This window comes from Polyodon spathula, chromosome 17 (assembly GCF_017654505.1).
Source record: "Polyodon spathula isolate WHYD16114869_AA chromosome 17, ASM1765450v1, whole genome shotgun sequence".
NCBI lineage: Eukaryota > Metazoa > Chordata > Actinopteri > Acipenseriformes > Polyodontidae > Polyodon > Polyodon spathula.
In genome coordinates, this window is record NC_054550.1 from 32,191,684 (window position 1) to 32,213,331 (window position 21,648).

Here is a 21,648-nt window from a genome sequence, read left to right on the forward strand (position 1 = left end):
GTTTTCCAAAAATGTGAGCGGAGAAAACACAGATTTTTTTTTTTTAAGGTTTTTTTTTTTTTTTCCCCTTAAAGAAACCTTTTCTTTAAGCAAGTCAGTCAGCCCCCCCCCCCCCATACATTGCTTAAATAAACAGCCATCTTTACTGCACCGCTGCTGAAGCTTCCTGACAACTTTAGTTTAATTGACACATTTTAAAAGAACACGGCCACAGACACATTGCAGCCCATTTAATCATGGATTTGCTAATGGGCAATGTGGAGAGTCGGACAGAAGCAACCAGCACCCCCTACTGGGCAAATAGAGCACTGCAGGATTCACAAATAACACAGATGTTGTTTATTCTGACATATCTGAAGCATTTTCAGATTTTTGAAACAGTGCAATTCTGCAATGCACATAACATTCCATTATTATAGTAACTTGAGTGAGAAGCAAAAAAGTGACATAATAGGAGCAGCAGTGACAGACAGTAACTGTAGTTGTAACAAAGTATCAGTTATAGAAGGTGAACTATGTTACTAAAGGAGTTTACATCATAGCGTTACAAAATCTTACTTGGATGCTTGGTGGTTTTACAACAAATATATAACATAAAGCTTTTTTCTTGATCTTGAATTTCAATACTGGGTGTGAGGGCAGAGTTGGTTGGTATCTTGTAATCGTGATAAAGGTATGGAAAATGAGTGTCTTTCTTGTAGATGGAGGAGGAGGAGGATAGAAGGAAAAGGCGACGAGAGAAAAACAAAGTTGCAGCAGCACGATGTCGAAATAAAAAGAAAGAAAGGACAGACTTTCTACAAAGGGTGAGCGAACTTGGGTTCTCGGGGAAGGGGGTTGTGGCCCTCCAGGATTGGACACCCCTGGTGTTAGGAGGCGGGCAGCCGGCAGTGGTCTGTGATGTTGTCTAACACTGACTGTCCCCTGCAGGAGTCGGAGAGGCTGGAGGTGATGAACGCAGACCTGAAGGCTCAGATTGAAGAGCTGAAGCACGAGAGACAGCAGCTGATCCTCATGCTGAACCGGCATCGCCCCACCTGCATCGTGAGGACGGACAGCGTCAAGACGCCCGAGAGCGAGAGCGAGAGCAACCCCCTGCTGGAGCAGCTCTCCACGAAGTGAAGGATGGCCCGCAGCTTTCCACAAACTCTGTACACCTTAGACTTGTAGTGCAGCTAAAGTCAGCACTTGGCTCTTTAAGGAACTTGAGATTCCTTTTGAGTACTTTCACTTTGGGAGGATGTTTTGGAAGGGGTTGCTTTAAGAGACCCGTTCCAAACTGTCTTTTTTGGGGTTTCCTGTCATGCGGAAGCTTTTGCCATCAGTGAAGACAAAGAAACACTTTTAAACGGTTTTAAGTTTCTGCTGTGGAGCCAGGCACCAGACAGGGTGATATTTGCCAATGTATACTGGTTTAGTAAACAGTTATAGTATTTTATATTGTTGTTTTATCCTGCCTTTGGCTCTGGCAGTTTCCGGTTGAACCGACCCGAGGTGACGCAGGCGTCATCAAAGCACACACACACACACACACACACACACACACACACACACACACACACATATATAGTTTACAGTCTTGCTATTACACCATTGTTACTGCTAATTACATTGTGTTTTTTATGATTTTTTTTTATACTGCAATATATGATTATATATGATATGTAATCACTAGATGTGATGCATTTTATATTTCTGTTACAGATGTAACTTGTTTTGTATTCTGATGTGTCGTGTGTTGATGTCATTGTTTCTGTCTGAGAGGGGGTTGTAAATAGCCCCCCTGGCTCTTCTCAGCAATGTGTTTATATATATATATATATATATATATATATATATATATATATATATATATATATATATATATATATATATATGTATATAACTTTCTGTGTTTTACAACCACGTATGTCTCTTGGTGTTACTCAGCTCCATACTCATTAAATTGTGTTTTCAAGTAGTCTCATTCTGTATGTATTAAATGGGTTTACTTTCTAACCCAGTGATCAGCTTCTCATGTGGCATGTGTACAAACCCTTTCAAAAAGGGTGAAGTCTATACACTTTATATTTCTTGAAGACCCAGTGTGAGAATGGGCCCCAGCTGCACAGTGTGGAAACTGCATCATCTCAGACCAGTTAACAGATCCCATACATTTGCAAAAAAAAAAAAAAAAAAAAAACTTCAGCTTTTTCTCTAACTTTGTAACGATCATTTTACAACAGCCATTTCCTGAATAGGGTTAGGAAGCTCTAACTGTCAGTGATAAGCTGAGTTCCCTTTTTTCACATAGAACATTACATATAATTCTACCCCAGGCCTTTCAGGAAACCGGAACACTTCTTAAAATCTTACCAGTCTGCTGTTTTTAATTCAGAGATACATTTGAGACAGTTATTCTAATTTGAATCCCTAGTCTGGCATTTCTTATTACATAATTTATTATGTATTTAAGATATTAAGAACCAGATACATATTATAAAATTAATTTTGTAGTAAGAGGGTCTAATGAATTGAACTGATTGAGTGCAACTTCAAAATCTGATTTGATCTTCCCTTTTGGAAATTCAAGAACTGTTAATATAGTGACTGGTAATGCTTTTGATCCGTTCAAAAACTGATGTGGTATTCAATAACAAAAAAAAAACAACTGTAAAAGATTTATACTTATAGAACAGATTGCCTACACTTAAATCAATTAGTGTAAAGGCGTGTGGGATTTTAGTATACAGTGCCAGGCAGATGATCAATATGCATCCAGTTAATGTGTGTTCCGTTTCCCTCTTGTCGGTCGCTAAAAACACAAGCAAAACTGCAGCTGATCAGTGAACAACAGATTAAGAAACATGGCCACAGCTGAACGCTGCACTGGCACAGTGACTTATATAAAGATAATAAAAATGACTTCTCTAAAATTCCTAATCTGAAAAAGCATGTTTCATAATTTTTTGCACCAATAATTATTATGCCAACTATATCGGCCTCTTGTGATTGGTTGTTGGGGCATTAATACGTCACATCCTTGTTGCTGTGTTCGGGTGTCGGGTTACAGAAGCGGAGCGCCCCCTGGTGTTTTTCATATGGGATATTCCTCCGAAAGGTGTGTTGCGTAATTAATGAATTAAATTTGCATTCACTAAACACGTTTTGGTTACTTTACACTTAAGTCTGATGTTTATAAACACAAAATTCTACCAAATTTGTCATCCTTAAGCTTTATTAGGGCGATATAATCGGTACAGTTTGCGGATTATAAAGACATTATAAACATATTTACAAAATGTAGCGAAGTATAATATCATTTGTCATATATACTTCGAGAAGCGTTTCATTGCGCTCGACCAAAGTATTATTTTTATTTCGTTTGAATTCATTTAAATTGACGACCCGTTCAGTGCGTGATTCGCAGTAAAGCTGGAACACTGATGTAGCGAGAAACGAAATTCGAAAACATCTTGCGGTCGCTGGGTGGCAGTCGATAGCTAATAGTGACGTCACCAGCACTGTATGCTGAAAAGCTTTCGAACAAGCTTCTGCTCTCGCCGGGCGCGGTGGCGTGCGCCTATAATCCAAGTTACTGGGAGGCTGAGGCTGGCGGATTGCTTGAGCTCAGGGGTTCTGAGCTGCAGTGGACTATGTCGATCGGGTGTCCGCACTAAGCTCGGTATCGATATGGTGCTCCCGAGGGAGCTCGGAACCACCAGGTCGCCTAAGGAGGGGTGCACCGGCCCAGGTCGGAAACGGAGCAGGTCAAAGCCCCCGTGCCGCTCAGTAGTGGGATCGCGCCTGTGAATAGACACTGCAGTGCAGCCTGAGTAATACAGTGAGACTCGGTCTTTTTGGTTTCTTCTTTTAAAAATAACATTTAAAAAAAGAATAATCAGAATTTAATTTGAATTAATAATCTACATTTAAATAAATAATTAGTCTGTTTTCTTTGGGCCAGCCTGCTTTTTTATTTTTTTAAAAAAGAATATAATACATAGAATTATTTATAAAAACTATGTTATTAAAAAATACACTAAAATCTTATTAAGGCTACTATAATTTAAAGCAGATTTGCCGGTACACAAACCCTTCTTACGCACTGCCATGTTCGCATTTCTACTGCCACCTCAAGTTAGCAACGTAAAACATCCAAATTAAAATATGCAGTAAAAAACAATTACCAGCAGGGGTCGCTGTTCACTCGTTTGAAACCATGCAAAACACTAAGTTGAGACTTGAGTTTTGGTTTCTTTTTTAAAAATAACATTTTTAAAAATAATAATCCGAATTTAAATATAATAATTACGTTTGTCTTTAGTGCATGTAGTGCAAGACATAATTACTCATTTCCATTACAATCGCAAATCTAAAGATTAGCTGTAAATACCTTTTGTTTGTTTTACAGTTGGTGTATTTGAACAGATAAAGGTATTTCTGGTATACACGTACTGTAATAATGGGGCTATGCAATGGGAACAAGGCGTATCCACTACCACCTCGCGGTAAAAACACAGAGCTTTCCGATTAAACAACTCAGTAAACCAATGCTCCACAAGGAGTCGCTGTTGTAAGGACCCATGCCATGAAAGCTCTATCTGTTATCTACAATAATTTTATATTTTTACAGCAGAATCACAAGGAATTGTAAAGTATCTAATTGAATTTTAATAATGTTTTTTAACACTGGTAAAAGAGAAAAAATGTCCATGACAGTGGCATTGGTGAAATATTTCAAACCATCATTGCATTTTACTGAAATGGCAATAACAGAATAATAGAATAATTAAAAAAAAACAAAAAAATACATATTTTGTATTATTTTTCTGAATGAATTTCTTTGCATTATTATTTTTTTACATGTTGCGGTACAATTCAATCACATCCACTAGAGGGCACTGTAAATGTAACAATTTGAGCTCAAGTAAGAGATTAAAAATAATTTAGCAGTACAGCATTTAGCGGTACTAGAAAGCACAGAGAAACATAATGCTATATACTAACATATAAATCGAGCTGTTGGGAATTTATAGGAATTGATCCCATCTTTAAAAATATATATTTTTTGTTTATTATGTTCAGTAGGATAATCTGGAATAATCTGTTAAATTAGACTCAGATATTATGAGCGCGTGTTTAAAGCTATGCATATTAAAGTGTTCATATGGTAGAAATTATGATGTAGCAGATGTATCACCTAATGCAAATAATGGGTAAAAAATCATTAGACCCACTATGAAACTTTTTTTTTTTTTTTTTTAATGTATAAATACACTGCAATTATTTAGTGTTATGATGCAATCCACTGGCTGCTTCAGTGAGTGATGCCTGGCCTTTGCCACAGACCTGGCACTGCTTCCAAGCAGTTTGTCATGCAGTGTGCAAATCAGAGCCCCCTGCTGGTTTAAGCATGAAACACGTGAACTTGTATTGGTTGGAACACAAGGTTAAGAATGCCTCAAAAAATGTTAGGTAATGCCATTTATGACCATTTAAATAAACAACACCTTTAATGCATTGAAGATCATTAATAAAACAAGTTACAATACCAGACTACACATAGATATCAAAACCAATTTCATTAAGTCAAGTTTTTATTTAATTTTATAAAAAAGCTGGTGTGAGTCATTCTTTTTTCTTTTTCCTATTTTGAATTTATATTTGAAAATGTCAGTAGCACTAAAGGGATTTTTTCAAAGGATCAGCAGATGGTCGGCTCTAAACTTTCCAGTGCTGAGCGAATGATGTAAGAGAGAGGTGGTTAGAGGTGGGCGGAACATGTTTTTGAACATAAAAAATGAAAAAAAAAAAAAAAAAAAAAAGAAAAATGAATGGAAACACACTTGAGTGAACAAGCTTCATTTGACAGCAGCTGTGAACATCACAGTGACATTAATGGAGACAGTTATTGAATATCTTTCTAGAGAAGTGTGGCTTAATAAGGAGCTGTGTCTTATTCACAGGGTTGCCTGCTGGCAAAAGCACAAGAGAGTTTATAGAAATATTAAAAAGTAAAATGTAAACGCTTTGACAAGAAGTCTCATTGTTGCACGGAGAACAGCAACAGGGGAGCTGACTAGGTTAAAAGGGATCATTTCTGTCTATAGTTTGTATCAAGAGGTTTGGGACACTGGCAGATTTGATAATTTTGATAAAATCTGATAAAAAGATTGATAAACTAACCATTCAGTGCAAGTATAGTACATTGGAACAAAACTGCACCAGTAGGACTGATAACAATGAAGCTTGAATATGTCAAAGTACCAAATCCATCAGCACAGTATTTATAGCACCTAGTCAGAAGAAGAAGCTGGTAACACATTACCAGAAACAGTAGAAGAACGTCTGATAACACACGATGTGAGTGTAAGTCTATCTCTGTGTATTTAGACAGTGTATAGGCAACCTAAAATTCAAACACCTTTTTTCTATGTTTTGATTTTTTTAAAAAAGGACAAATGTACTATTTGTAGGATTGCCTTCCAATTCAAAATGCATGAACTGCATTTAAACTGCATAGACAAGTACTGTTTTGCACAACAGCAAGAGGAATGATAAGAAACAGACCTGAGCAACTCTGCTATAATAAGATCCAGTTTGAGTAAATTATATTGAGTTATGCATTGCAGATGTTTCAAAGTAAAGGGCTCCTTCACATCTATTTCAGCCTCCCTTAAATTAATTGCAAATGTTTATTGTCTGAACAGTTGTCTGTTAGACTATGTTACCTTCATTTAGCTTCAGATTTGATGTTTTTTGTATTTGACATGATGCCCAAAGAAAAAGCAATCGCTGGATTGACCCTTGTGGATGTGATGTTTCATCTCAATGCTTTTGTTTGTTTGTTTGTTTTTTTAATCTTGTGTTGGAGAGCATTCATTGTGTGTAAGTGAGCCTATATAGAATTCAGCGGCATAAGGTCTGGATGGGAGATTCTGCACCAGAGCAAAGCCTAACTACGTTAATGCACCCCCCATATACCAAGCAAGAAACAACTCCCATTGTTAACTGCTCATATTTTTTATATTTCCAGGAAAACGGCACTGTTGCAAAAGCTGGGAATTTGAGGCCAGAGCATGGGGGTAGATAATGAGCCAGGAGATATGCAGAATATGGACACTCAGGATTTTTTTTTTTTTAAATAAGATTGTTAATTTGCATTGTGAAAAAAATGAAGTCAACAGTAAATAAGAAATGGCAGTCGGCATCGTAAAACGGTACTGTTGTTTTAAAAATGAACACCTCTATCTTTTATTATCATGGCCTTTGTGTGGGTCCAGTGATCTCATTTATCAGTTCAGTATGGGTGGGGGCAGTTACACAAAGTATTGTCTCATTGCTGTCTTTTTGTCTTCTCTCTGACTCACAGGGGTTTACAATTGGCAGGGTGGGGCTGTTTGAGTAGAATTCAAATTGTATTTTGCTTTAAAAAAAGTCACCTCTGTACACTGTTAAGCAAATTAGGGTGTTTAAAAAAAAGTATTGCAACCCTACTGTGTATTTTGAGTTTGGATGTGATTGTGGGAGAGTCTTCCAGAAATAACAGGCGAAATCATATTTTCCAAAAATGTAACAGAATAAGAGGCGCTTGTTATGCACAATATTTATTTTGGAACAACATTATTGCATTTCATAGTCAAAGATAATCTAAAGTGGAAGCGTAGGGGTTGAGAAAGCCTCACATTTAACTGTGTCTGTTTCAAGGGCAGAGATGCCGGCTCTCTCCGCATTTCACTTTTTGAATGTCCATTTGTTCTGTTACTGACACAGTATATAGCATGTTGTGGGACAACTGTCCAACACCCTGCCGTGGACCAACACTGTCCCAAAACGGGTTTGACCAGCAAGAGAGCAAAATGTGATGTGGAGAGTATTTTTTATATGTTTTTCAAATACAGCGTTTCGTCTTTATTTCACTGTGTGTAATAAATGGGGTAATAACACAAGCACTGGGGAAACACCAGCACAATTCAAATACAATGAAGGAGTGGTTGTAATAAGGCATGTTACTATTTAAGTAAAATACATGTTAATTGCGCTGTGTTTTTTTTTTTTAAACAAGATCGCTTGAATGTACATTTCCCATATCAGCTAGATTAATCCGAAAGCCAGGAAAAACTAATTCGATTGTTCTTTCCTAATGAAGTTTTGTTTTATAGTGATGATTATGTAACCCCTCCTGTGTTTGTCTCTGCTTGGCTATCATTTAGAGTTCAGCCTGTGTGATTAAAAAAAGCCTACCAAAGTTTCCTTGGCGCTCCTGCTGCTAAAGGGACTTTTTAAACAGGGGTTTTAACAACACCTTGCTACAAGTGGGCCCTGTTCCTGTCTGCCACGCTTCAGAGACCACTTACTGGCACCGTTTAAAAAATAAAAGATAACATTTCATGTTATGCAGTTTTGAGGTTCAAATAGTGGAAATGGAACTCCAAACAAAATAATTAAATAAATAAAATAGTTGCCTCAGCTTGCCCGCTTTCCCGACCCGATGGACTGTGCTAAATATTTCTTCTCTTGATTTTTCATAGTCATCAGGGACAGGATTTCAAAGAGGGGAGCAACTGGCAGGTCTGGGGGACCTCCCCCATACACTTTTCAAAGGCTGCATTTTGGCTCCTGACACACAAAATGCAACAAACTGACATTACAGACTGCGGATAAAAGTGCACGGCACCAAAATGTTGGCTTGTTCCCTTTTCAATCTTGATGTTGCACAAATAAAAGTTAAGAACATTGGTGAAGAAAGCCTCGTGTGTGCTGCTGCTGTTTATATTAATTGACTAGAACCCTTATGGTTTTTCTTCTGCATTTTAAAATAAAACGTTATTCCAGAGTTGATTTTTAAAGAACTTTCTAGATGGAAAAAATAAATAAATCACAATTCTCTTATCATTTGTCTTTATTTATTTATTTATTTTGTTTTCAAGAGGCGCCTATTATTTATTTATTTATTTATTTATTTATTTCTTAGCAGGCATCCTTACTCAGGGTGACTTACAGTTGTATACAAAAAATCCATATCAAGAATTACAGTACGATTAAGAGCAAGATACAAAATACAATGACCTCAGTCCTATTAAGAGCAAATACAAAACACAGTACGATTTGATATCAAATACAAAATACTACAGATTGGGTTCAGTGCAGGATTAAATACAGTAAAATAGGGAGTAGATAAGTGCAGGTTAAAGTGCATTAAAGGCAGAGTGCTATATTGTCCAGAAGGGAAGAGTTGAGTTTTATAGGTGTTGTCTGAAGAGGGGTGTCTTGATGAGGCGCAGGAAGGCGGTCAGGGACTGGGCAGTCCTGGCATCCATTAGAAGATCGTTCCACCGCTGTGAGGCGAGGGTGGAGAAGGAGCTAGCTCTGGAGGCAGGGGAGCATAGCGGAGGTACAGCCAGTATTCTACTGCAGGCAGAGTGGAGAGGTTGGATGGCGGTGTAGGGAGAAATGAGGGTCTGGAGGTAGCTGGGTGCAGTGTGGTCAAGGCATCGGTAGGTGAGTACAGGCATTTTGAACTGGATGTGAGCGGTGATTGGGAGCCAGTGGAGTGAGCAGAGCAGTGGAGTAGCATGGGAGAAGCGAGACAGAGAAAACACCAAGGAGAGCAGTGGAGTTCTGGATGAGATGGAACAGACGGGTGGCGGATGGAGGGAGGCCAGTCAAGAGGGAGTTGCAGTAGTCTAGGCGGGAGAGTACCAGAGCCAGGATGAGGAGTTGCGTGGAGTAGTTGATGAGGAAGGGTTGGATTCTTCGTATGTTGCTCAGGAAGAATCGGCAGGTGCGTGCTAGAGTGAAGATTTGCTGGGAGTAGGAGAGGCAGGGGTCCAGGGTTATTCCGAGGTTCTTGGCTAGGAGGAGGGAGAGAGCATGGTGGATTCCAGAAGAATGGAGATAAAGAGATCAGAGGAGGGGGGAAGATGAGGAGGGGAAGAAGAGGAGGTAAGATTTAGAGAGGTTGAGCTTGAAGGGATGCGAGTCCATCCAGGCATTAAGACTGCACATGGATTTAATACTCCTTTCTGAAACAATCCTACTTCTTACCCGGCAAGGTTCCCTCCTAACCTCAAAGCTCAAGTGTTGGAGTTATAAAGATTCTGACTTTATCCATTCAGAAGACTGTGCCCTGAATGTATAGCCTAATTAATACTAGTCTATAATATTAATCAATACCCATATAACTTACTCATTGTTATTACAAATTTCTTAATTATTGTAATTTAATACCCTGTGAATATAAAGCATCACCAAGTTATTTCATTTGAACTCTGAACACCATCATTGTACTTTTCGAACACAAACATTCAATTGAAAATACGGATTCTTTTTAGGAGGGAGAAACCCTACAACTCCCCTCTCCCCACACCAATAATATAAATCTAAATCTTAAAAGTGATATCAATAAGATTAATATAGTGATATCAATAAGATTAATATAGTGATATCAATAAGATTAATATAGTGATATCAATAACATTAATATAGTGATATCAATAAGATTAATATAGTGATATCAATAACATTAATATAGTGATATCAATAAGATTAATATGGTGATATCAATAAGATTAATAAAGTGATATCAATAAGATTAATACAGTGATATCAATAAGATTAATAAAGTGTTATCAATAAGATTAATATAGTGATATCAATAAGATTAATATAGTGATATCGATAAGATTAGTATAGTAATATCAATAAGATTAATGCCAGAAAATATTCTATGGCTCTTCTTTTGTTCAGTTCAATTTGCTTCAGTCAAACCATACTAGTTTAAAAAATAGGACAAATTATTATTTTAAATACAAACAGCTTATATGTATACTTTAAACGTTATTATTATTATTATTATTATTATTATTATTATTATTATTATTATTATTATTAGTAGTAGTAGTAGTAGTATTAGTATTATTATTCAGAAATAGAAATCTTAGAAATCTTAAAAATCTTATAATGTCCCCCAAAGTGAGGTCTTTGGGCTTTCTATGGGGTTTTGATGTAGCTTTGTATTCCCAAATGTATTGTTTTTGTTAAAAGTTTCCAAACCATGTGACTTCCAGTCGCAAGCCACTTACAAAGATCTTACCAGAAACCACATCAGACAGAGAAAAAAAGTGAGAAATTAAGTCACACTGCACTGGAACGAGTGAGAGAGAGAGAGAGAGAGAGAGAGAGAGAGAGAGAGAGAGAGAGAGAGAGAGAGAGAGAGAGAGAGAGAGAGCACGGACACAAAGCAAGTGAGCCCACAAGTAGTAGAAGAGTTCGCACACACGCGCACACACTGAGACAATAAGCAGAAGCAGAGAGTCCCTGGGGTGAAAGAAAAGGGGTTTGCTATGGCACAGGGTTCTGACAGCAACGACACCAGCTTCACCAGATCTCCATCCCCTGGCAATAAGGAGGTAAACTTTTTTTTTCTTCTCCCGTGTGTTTTGGAAATGCCTCCATCTTTTACAATATATAATGTCCTAATGGCAATAATAAATGGTAGTGCTGATTGGACTGAGTTCACTTTTAGGATGGTGAATCTAGTGAATCTATAATAGCTTGTATTCCCATTGTAAATATACTATATACTATAAAAATGAAATATAATGTATGTGTGTGTGTGTGTGTGTCTATATATATAATATATATATAATATATATAGTATATATATATATATATACTATTATATATATATATATATATATACCCGTCCTTTGCAGAAACCGAGGAAACGTCTTTTTTTTTCTTGCAGTGCAGTTCAGTTGCATTCACTTGTGTTCAGCACAGTGGTTAATGTGTGTTGGAGAGCAAGTTATTTACACACCCTATGAAAGGAAATGCTTTGGTGATTAGGTATGCAGTTCTAGCTTTTCTGATTAAAAGAATCTCCTAACATGAGAATGTATGCCTTTCTTTTTTCAAATACCATCACAGTGATAACTAACGTATGCTATCTCGATGATCAGGTTCATTTTGCATTAACTCGCCATCAGTCTACAGTCTGTAACAAACTGAGAAACAGCTTTCATTTAACTGCACTCACACTGCAATGGAACTGCAGTTTGAGATCACAAACACCCCAACTCATGTTAAACCAGCCTGTCAGCTACATACTGTCAAGCAGATATTTTGTATGATAGAAATGCAGGAGCTGCAGCTAAGTCTGAAGTTTTTAACTATTCTATTATTTTTGGCTCATCCTGTTGTAAAGGAAATCGTTGAAGAGATGCTGCATTTGTATCATATTGATACCACTAAAACTTGCAGGGCTCAGAATAGGGTGTGGTGTGAGGAAATAAATACCTTAACTGGCAAGAGATCTTAACTGCTAATCATGCCAGTGGAATGACATGTGCTGACAATGTGCATGTAGTTTGCACTGCAAAGACTGGACCAGACCGGTAATCTCTTTCAGCCATTGCAATTTAATCAATGAAATGCTCTATCAATGCAAATACTTTATATAGGTTGCATATTCTTTGCAGTTGCTTTCAAGCTTTCTTATCTTTCACACTGACATGGAACTGCATGACTGGAGTTGCATCAGTGTAATTTGTATTGCATTGTGCTGCATGAGGAAAGATTGCTGTAACGATCATGACGAGTCAATGCAGGGCTGGGTAAATGGGTGCACGATGGGGGTATCAGCACTAACTGCTACTGTGTACTTGTGGTAAAAATATGATCTTTCATAAGATCTTTCTTTCCTAATTGAGCTGGTTACCTTTTATCCCCATGATTGAGGGATAATCTGAACCCATAGGGTGTGAATACATCATAGCATGTACAATGCATCATACTGCACTCAATTCGATTGGCTTATCACTCCAAAAGTCTCATCTCCGGCCAAAAAACTGTTTATCATAAAATACGTGTTTGTTTTACCCCACAGCTAAACTTCAGGCTGCTGGTTAGGTCTTGAAGTCCTTCCTGCCGGAGGCTGAAATACTAAGATAGAGTTAGTGCTAATGTTTCAGTTTGAGTCGGAACAAAGCATATTCCTACTGGAACAAGGAAGAACATCGGCAGGTACAGCCAGTTATGATGCCTAAATATGCTGAAAGACCCTCCTCTTCAAATCAACAGGACTCCTCTGACGACGTGAAGAAGGTGTTAAGGCGAGAGAAGAACCGAATCGCAGCTCAGAAGAGCAGGATGAGGCAGACACAGAAAGCAGACACTTTGCACTTGGTAAGGAATGGGTGTACAGTGTGGCTAGCAGACGCCTTCACATATCCGCCAACCTCACTGTCTGACAGGTCACTGCAGGTCAATCCCATGATGCTTTGTACACAACAACCACCTAGTAAATTAAAAGAACTAGCAATGTGTTCTGTATGACAAAGCCAATTCTAATGTTTGGTTTAGCCCTTATAAAAGTTTACACTAGTAAAGTGTGATAAAGTGTAGTGAAAGCATAGTAAAGCATAGTGGGGTATGGTAAACCATATTAAAAAAACATGGCAAACCAGACTAAACTGTGGTAAATGCATAGGAAAAGCATGGGAAAACTGCAAAAATACCATGCGAAAATACTGTGCAAAAATACCATGCATACCGTGGTAAACTTTTATAAGGGAGGGTTTGGGGCAGCATAATACAACATGAAATAAAGTATAATTTCCTATTGATACAAATTAATTGAATTAGTCCTCCTTTATTTAGAATGTAGGAACAAACGAGACGAGGCAATTCAATGCTGGTCTGATTCAATCAAGTCAGGTCTTCAGGTTCCCAATGATTCCAAATCAATAACATGAACTGCCTTATTCTAACCTTTGTTTGTGTAACTTACTGTAACGCGATACTATTGGTTCAGTTTGCGTTTGTGAACTAGAAGTCATGTTGTTGTTAATCTGAAGAAACATGAGACGCCCCACTGTTCTGAAGTCCACTGCTTTCACAATTAGGGAACCATGCAAATGCAAGAATCCAAGAGGCCTCTCAGTAGGGTGCTGACTCCTGGCTGGAAATAAGACTGGTTTATCATGAGGGTTCAACTCAACAGGGCTACATTTAGAAATAATAAAAATAAATGCTTCAACTGGAAGCCTTTCTCAGTAAAGATTTCTAGTTGAAATATTTGCCATTGTATTTAGTTTCTTATAGTATTTCTAAATATCACAAGGGTTATCATTTCTCTAAAGAGCTCCAGATAATGAACAATGCACAGGGATGAAGTAGCAGATTCATTGGAAAGGGCTGCCTCAGCTTCTCCTATTGCTGGACATCAGAGCTTAAAAAAGTAATTTACGAGAATTTTTTCATATCTAACCTTGACAGACTTGAGTCATTGACTAATGGCAGAATGAGAAATCTCCAGAGGCTTATTTTTTAACACTTTGATAAAATAAAGCAGTAGATGTCCTGAGACATTATGTGTACGGCTGTTCAGACAGCAACAGTGTTGATTTCCAAACCTGTTGAGTTTATTTGATTCCAGACACACTTTGCACATAGGCGATCTCATACCTCACTAACCTGGGCTTTACCCTTCTGGGGAACTGAGATCAAGTGATAATGTCATCACCCGAAATGATTGTTTAGACCAGTAACTGAACATTCAGTTTATGTGAAAATGTCAGGCCACCTTCAAGCCTGTTTGTTTTACAATGATGCTGCTCTGTGTGGAGGTGTTAACTGGAACAAGCCTACCTCCTGGGCTGTGTTGTAAATGGCTATTCCTGGGTAGGCAGCAGTGCTCATTACCTCAGTAGCTGGACCTATTTGCATTGCATCTATTTATACTTTATTCAAGGATTGTGTACTTTTACAATAACACGTTCTGTCTAGAATATTGACCAAAATCACGCATGGTTTCAGTTCACTGTGGCTTTTCATTGTAAACTATTGTGGCTACTCATTGACTGGATGAACATTCTAGTGTTACCGGTAGTGCTTTTAGTCATCCGTTTTCACAGGGAGGGAAATGAATTACACAGAAACAATCATGAAACCACTTTCTCTGAAGTGCGGGACAAACGCATTGACTGGTGTGCTGGGCAGGCCTCAGGCATTGCCAGTCAAAGAACACCGTCACCCAACGGGTACCAGTAAATGAAATCCTGAGACGAAGCAAAACATGAGATGCACACTGTTAATGCACAAAATGAATACAGTGTGTTCTTGATACTACTGCTGCAGACCCTGGATAAAAAGTCCTGATAAAATTGTAATGCATTAATAAGAATTAACACCATTGCTTTTTGAGTTCATTAATGATTCTCAAACAAAAATTCACAGCACACTAAAAGCAATTATAGAAGCTGAGAAAGTCACCTAAAGTTTAAATTCACTCTTTCTTTTCCTATATGTTCTCATAACTTTGATCACCTTTGAAGGTATAACATTGGAGTTCTAAAATCATTTCTTGAATAAGACATTTTAAGGGTTTTCCAACTATGTGTACAATAGTGTTGTGTCACAGAAGCAGGTGATAAGATATGACCTACATAGTCTCTGCTAATTATGTTGTGCCCAGCCTTGTAAGCACTACTTTCTAGCATTGTACATTAAAGGGCTCACAGAACCTGGAGCTGTAAAACACTTTGATACTCATTATCATATCTGCTGATAAGCTCTAATATGATCATATCACTTAGCTCCCTGTTCAAATGCTCATGCTAAGAGGAAAACGCCCACTTCTGAAGAATTTTGTGTTTTACAAACCTTGAAGAATACAGAGCTTGGGGTCATGGAATTGAAACTTGAAACAGGCTATTCAAATGAAATGCAGTGGGTGGAAAGCACTCAACTTTTCTAAAATATATCACAGCATAGGTCGCTATCTGAGATGTCCTTGATCCAAATCCCTTTAGCTGGTGATAGCATTGCAATAACAAAGAGAAAACGATCTAGGTGTGCTCTAGTAGGTGTTGGTACAGCTGTTGGCACAGCAGAGCTGTTGGGACCTAATTATTTTAGTAATGCTTCTCAACAAGGAAGTTCTAAAAGCCAGGACTAGGTGCAGGACAATTCATTCCTCCTGCTGGCTGGGTTTTCCCAAACCGGCCAAATATGCAAATGTCTCAAAGACCATGATGCCATTTCCCTGTACCAAATGACTGAATGTGCTCTGGCTGTTAATCAGACCTTTTTTGACCAAAAGTACCGAATGTATCTTTAGCCTTGTATTTAAAATACTGGTGTAAATGACTAATGATTCCCCCAAATATCGGTACCCCCAGGGGAACGAATATTTGTTCCCACCAGCGAACAATTGTTCCCCCCTACATGCATGTTTGTTATCCTAATTTTTTTTTTGTGCCTGTATAATTCTAGTGAATGTGAGCTGTGTTTGCAGGCTGTTATCATGTATTATTGTAGGTGAGACTGGACCTGTCAGAGGGGACTGGATGGTACAAGTGTAGGGTTAGTGTTCAGGTTAGGGTTAGGGGTAGGGGTAGGGGTTGGGCTGCTGTTCAGGTTAGGGGTAAAGGTAGGGGTAGGGTTACGGTTCAGGTTAGGGTTAGGGTTAGGGGTAAGGGTTGCTGTTCAGGTTAGGGGTAGGGATAGGGGTAGGGTTACGGTTCAGGTTTGGGTAGGCGATCTTAAAATTAAGGTTGTAGATGAAAATGCATCACTACAGACTTGTATGCAAGGAAAGATTACTTTGTTACAAAAAAATAAGGGGGTACAAATATTCGGACCGTGGGAATGAATATTCGTTCCTGGGGGAACAAATATTCTCTGACACCAGCATTTGCATATTCCGAAACGAAAAAAAGTGAAGACTCAAAAAAAATACATATCTCAGCAGAACGCAAGTAATTATGTAAGCTGAGAGGTAAGTTTCAGTTCATGTGTATGTTCAGACTTTCATTTCTTATATGTGGTCATAACTTTGGAACATCCCTGAAAGTACAAAACAGTATCTGTACAAAGAGTTCAAACAGAATGAAAGCAAATAAATGACAGGGAAGTGGACTAAACTTCATCCATCTCTCATCTCAATAGACTCCCCTCAATAGGCCTACTGTATAGGCCTTTAACATAACTATAAACTAATGGAAACAACGGAAAAACAAAAATGCAGTCTGAGCTTAGAAATGTCATTGATTATTAAATGTCACTGATTTTTGTACATTGGTTTACTAAGTAATGCCCATTTGAAGTTACTCTACACCAGAGCTTTTAGATCTAAGAGCCAGCCACTGACCAGTAAAGCATATTTATTGTTGAGTATGTTCTGTGGTTTCAGTTTCAGCAGCAAGCTCGATAAACAGGAAGCAGCGAATCTGTTTTTTCCCGACCAGTGACACGTTTCCTGCCCCTTCTGTGGTTTTTCTGCTTATTTTTTCTTCAATGAAACGTTCTTAATTTGGAAGTGGGCAGATTAAAATGTTCAGGTGTCATTTCTGGTAACAGGCAAGCGCAGCGAGCTCAAATGTGTGACGTACAAGCTGCCTCGCATGGGGCTTGCCTGGGCTTTGTTTACAGTAAGTCAACGTGTGGTAAAACCTCCACATGGCGTGTAAAAACCTTTTAGCTGTGTAAGCTTTCCCCCCACACTTTAGAAAACCAATAACAGCACGCACCCCATTTGGATTTGTAGTTTTGATTATAGTTCAGTCTACAGCTCTGGCCAAAAGTTTTGCATCACCCTATAGAATTAACTAATTTTGCTCCATAAAGTCGAATGAACCCTGCTGAATAATGTTACGTAAACATATTGAATTACATACAGCTTTGTAGTTTTCCATAACGTTCACGGATCAGGTTTATTGTATTTGTTAGGTCTGGAAAGACCTGACTATACATATAAATGTATACATATCTTTTTATGTGAGCATCTTACTTATTTTATCTCTTAGTTGAACCCTTTAAGATACAAGGGGCACCTGTGTCCCACAAATAAAAAGGATTCCACCTTTCTTGTTTTTGCAATGAGGTGCATGAATCAGAGTTTAAGGTTCACTGCCAGGTTGGATCTGGTCATCCAAATGGTCAGTTTCTTTGTGATATTTGAATCATTCTCAGATGTATTTTGAGAAGAAACTGCTTCCACAACCGCTCAATTCCTTGTGCACCTTAAGGGGTTAATATACAGGTATGGTCAAGAGTTATGCATCACCTAGAATTTTAGGATTGAGACGTAATAAAAAAAAAAAAAAAAAACTATATGAACATAATTTAGATATTTTATTTAACATTGTGTAATCAAAGAAACTACAAAAGCATACTGCAAAAGTCTACCAGAAGCCATATCAGTATTTCAGGTTAGATTTCGAAATGTCACTTTTTTCAGTTTTTGTCAGTTTCTTGCAACTCATTCAGAATGACTTATTCTCGGTTGTTATTTGTATTCTTCAGGAGAGTGAGAATCTGGTGAAAGAAAATGCTGCTCTGCGGAAGGAGGTGAAGAGACTGACAGATGAGGCCAAGTACCTGACAAATGTGCTGAGCACCCATGAGCCTCTGTGTTCAGCACTGAGCTCCCAGGCATCTGAGATCGTCTACTCTCCACATGGCGCCTTCCACCAGCCCCACATCAACTCTCCACGCTTCCAGCATTGACCACGGGAGCACTCCACACTGCCACGCTGTCAAACTCAGGGAATGAGAGTCCAAGGGGTCATTTCCTGTGGAAAATAATATGGGACTTGCTAATTTAAGAGTCACAATGACTCTCGTGTATTTGTTGTTTGTTTTGTAAAGCACACGAAGCAAAGATTAATTGAGCACTTCTAGAGCTTGTGATGAGATTGAGTAACTTGAACTGTGGCACAGAGGCATGGCTTTGAAGGGGTGGCCTCATTACGTTCTGTGTTCTTCTCAGTGTCACACAAAACGATTGTAAGTGAGCTTTTGTTAAAGCTGATCACTGGTAGTTAAGTTATAAAACGTGATAAGCAAAATTATGCTAAAATGACTCCCCCACCCCCACCCCCATATAGTTTCATTTATTGAATGGTATTTTTGCTTAGCTTGCTCTGCCACCTCATGGCTGAATGCTAAAACAGCAACTAGAGAAAGTTTAGCGTGTGGTAGAATTCTTATTGAATTCACAGTCTGGGTCATAAACACATTGTTTCTGATTGTAAGATCCTTTTGTAAATGCATTCATCGTACAAGAATGTTTTAAGAGAAAAAAGATGCCACTGCCTGCTGATACACCAGAAAGTGTATGCGATAACTGTGTAAGTAGGCATAAAGTTTATTTTAAAAATTCCAGCTATATAGATGAAACTGAATGAAGTTTAGTTATGATGCCTACCTCTCTTTCGGTTTTTGGTGTTGTGGATTCTGCCAATGCATGGTTATGTGATGCACCCTAGCTTTTGGAATTGCACATCCCTGTTATGAATACCTTCAATGTTGCAGTTTTCTCAATTGCCCTGTCTACTCCATTTTTTAAACCCCATAAATCAAATGAATTGTGATTGACAAAAACAACTAATATTTATACTGTATAAACCTTTTTTTGGTCTGCACATCAGGTATCACTGTATGTCAGGTATCAGGCACTGTTGTTCTTCTTTATAATGTTATTATATTTTGAATGTCAGACAAACATGAATGTATTTTTTATAGTATTTTTTTAGAATGGTCAGGTCTACTTCTGTATCAGCGGGGATTACAACTATAAAGTAGTGTTTGAAAGTATTTTGGACACTGTAATTGCAGCTAAATCAACTATTTAAGTGTCAAAGTTTGTTGGTAATTGCAGCTTGTAGTTTTCAAAATAAAGCTTAAATGACAGAATGCAATGTGCAGATTCTTCTATCCGCTGGGAATGGGATGCAACATGTGTTACTGTTTTCTCACTGGTTGCCCAGTACTCACTGAAGCAGAGCCATTTACCAGGGTTAGAAAGAGATGAACACTTCCGGTCCTGTCAGAAATGCTCTTTTAAGAGTTCATGTTAGAAATAGTCATTTATTTCCCTTACTTAGTGATAAGCAAAATAACAAAACATGGGGGTCAATGGTCACTTTGCCTTAAAAAAAGTATATATTTTTTTAATAGGTTATATTTGGTCTGTAAATGTGGTCACTAATGATACAGATCAACCCAAACCTTAGTTAAGCCTAATATTCTTTCAAGTTAAATTATACAAGCTTTACGTTTTCAAGTTACACACGCAAATTCCAGTGCATACAGTATGACCTAATCTTTCCTATGTTTGAAGTAATTTGAGGTGACAGAGCAAAGGAAAGAATTAGCTCTTGATGGGCCGCCCCCACATAACGGTACAGCTACACCCACACACTAGGCCCCCCACCCCCATCCTGTGTGGTCCCAAAGTTCACAGAAAGACATCTGATCAACTCTTATCAGTGTTCCCCACATCCCTCCCAATCTGCACGCAGTCCCTCACTGAGATGGGAGATATTCAGCTTAATGCAGTAGTAATAATATTTTATTGATCTTTTTTTTTTATTATTGGAAGATTTCAAGAGAGTTTATTAATTAGGCTCACCACAGAACATAGGTACAGAATATCTAAAGATAACATTTGTTAAAAGGATGCAATGAAAATAAGAGGATTAGTAATTTTGTACAGAGCTTGCCGATATTATCATTCTTCGATGAGCCAATATCGTTACAAAATTATATTATATTCTTCTACATCACAAGTAACCTAAATTGTGTGCGTTTTCAGAAACTATGTTTTTTTTTTTTTTTTAATTTGGATTGATAACCAGCAGTGAATTATTTCTCCCATGACTCGTAAACTTTCCACCTCTGGACTTGCGCATTCCAACATTGTATTTTTTATTTCAGTCTGTGTAAATGACCACCTCATGCGTGCAGTTGTTTGAATATTAAACAGTGCCCCAGTGTGAGAAAACAGGTATATGAAACGTATCCTGTAATGTGCTGCACACAGACTCCTTCATTGCAACACCAAAGGGGATATCTGTACCACGTGCCATGGACACCTGGTTCTGGTCTGAAAAAAAAAAAAAAAAAAAAAAAAAAACAGTTGCCTATCAAACAATTACCCAGTGTAATAGTACAATATAATTTGCATAAACGACAGTCTACCCAGAAGGCAACAGTGTCTCAATCACGCAGAATGTGAAGGGCAAATAGCTTGAATTGAAAACAGACAGCTTCAGAATGATTATCTGCAGCCTGCAAAGCAGGGCATAGAATACTAAAACGTTGCTTTCCTTCCATCTTTCACACTCTATAACTCACAAACTAAGTAGGTTATGGAGGCAAGGGCGCTGGAACTAGGGGTGCTGGGGGTGCGCCCCCTGGCCTTGCATGGCCTCCATCACATACAGGGGCTACAGTTTTGTTCAATGGCTTTCATCACCCCCGCTATAAAAATTGTTCCAGTGCCACTGTATGGAGGTCATTGTCAAACAGGCAGACTGTACAAGGATTGTGGGAAACCTTTGACATTTGACCTCCACGCCAAGGTCACACAATACCAAGTCGATTATCTGTTATCAACATTTACACAATAAAAGTAGAACCAGTAATCCGATTTGGATAAAACATTGTAAAATTAAAACAATTAGGCACACACTTGGATCCTAGTGTATTTGAAGTACATTGCAAGTAGGTCAAAATGGCCTCTAATAAATATGACTGTCTCCAAATGATTTCTTATTACGCGATTATAAGGGCCCTTTGCATAAGCTTGCACTAGCTTTAATATAAATGCAAGAGAGGATATGTAGATGAGTACTGTAGTTTTAAACCCTTTCCTTT

The 21,648-nt window shown here is 38.1% G+C and overlaps 2 protein-coding genes across 3 annotated transcripts in view; both read left to right on the forward strand.

Annotated features, from left to right (window-relative positions):
- The window catches only part of LOC121330335 (jun dimerization protein 2-like), a 7,285-nt gene extending 5,325 nt beyond the window's left edge, over window positions 1-1,960 (forward strand). For both annotated transcript variants that reach the window (XM_041276786.1, XM_041276787.1), the window contains 2 exons: window positions 702-806; window positions 931-1,960. In XM_041276786.1, coding sequence (XP_041132720.1) covers window positions 702-806; window positions 931-1,122 — 297 coding nt within the window. In that variant the 3' untranslated portion in view covers window positions 1,123-1,960. The remainder of the gene's footprint in view (window positions 1-701; window positions 807-930) is intronic.
- A 9,244-nt stretch (window positions 1,961-11,204) lies between these two features.
- On the forward strand, window positions 11,205-19,688 carry LOC121329724 (basic leucine zipper transcriptional factor ATF-like). Its single transcript, XM_041275434.1, has 3 exons — window positions 11,205-11,393; window positions 13,066-13,170; window positions 18,292-19,688. Exons 1-3 carry the CDS (start codon window positions 11,328-11,330, stop codon window positions 18,493-18,495), a joined length of 375 nt encoding a protein of 124 aa, XP_041131368.1. The 5' UTR covers window positions 11,205-11,327; the 3' UTR covers window positions 18,496-19,688.
- The last annotated feature ends 1,960 nt before the right edge of the window (window positions 19,689-21,648 follow it).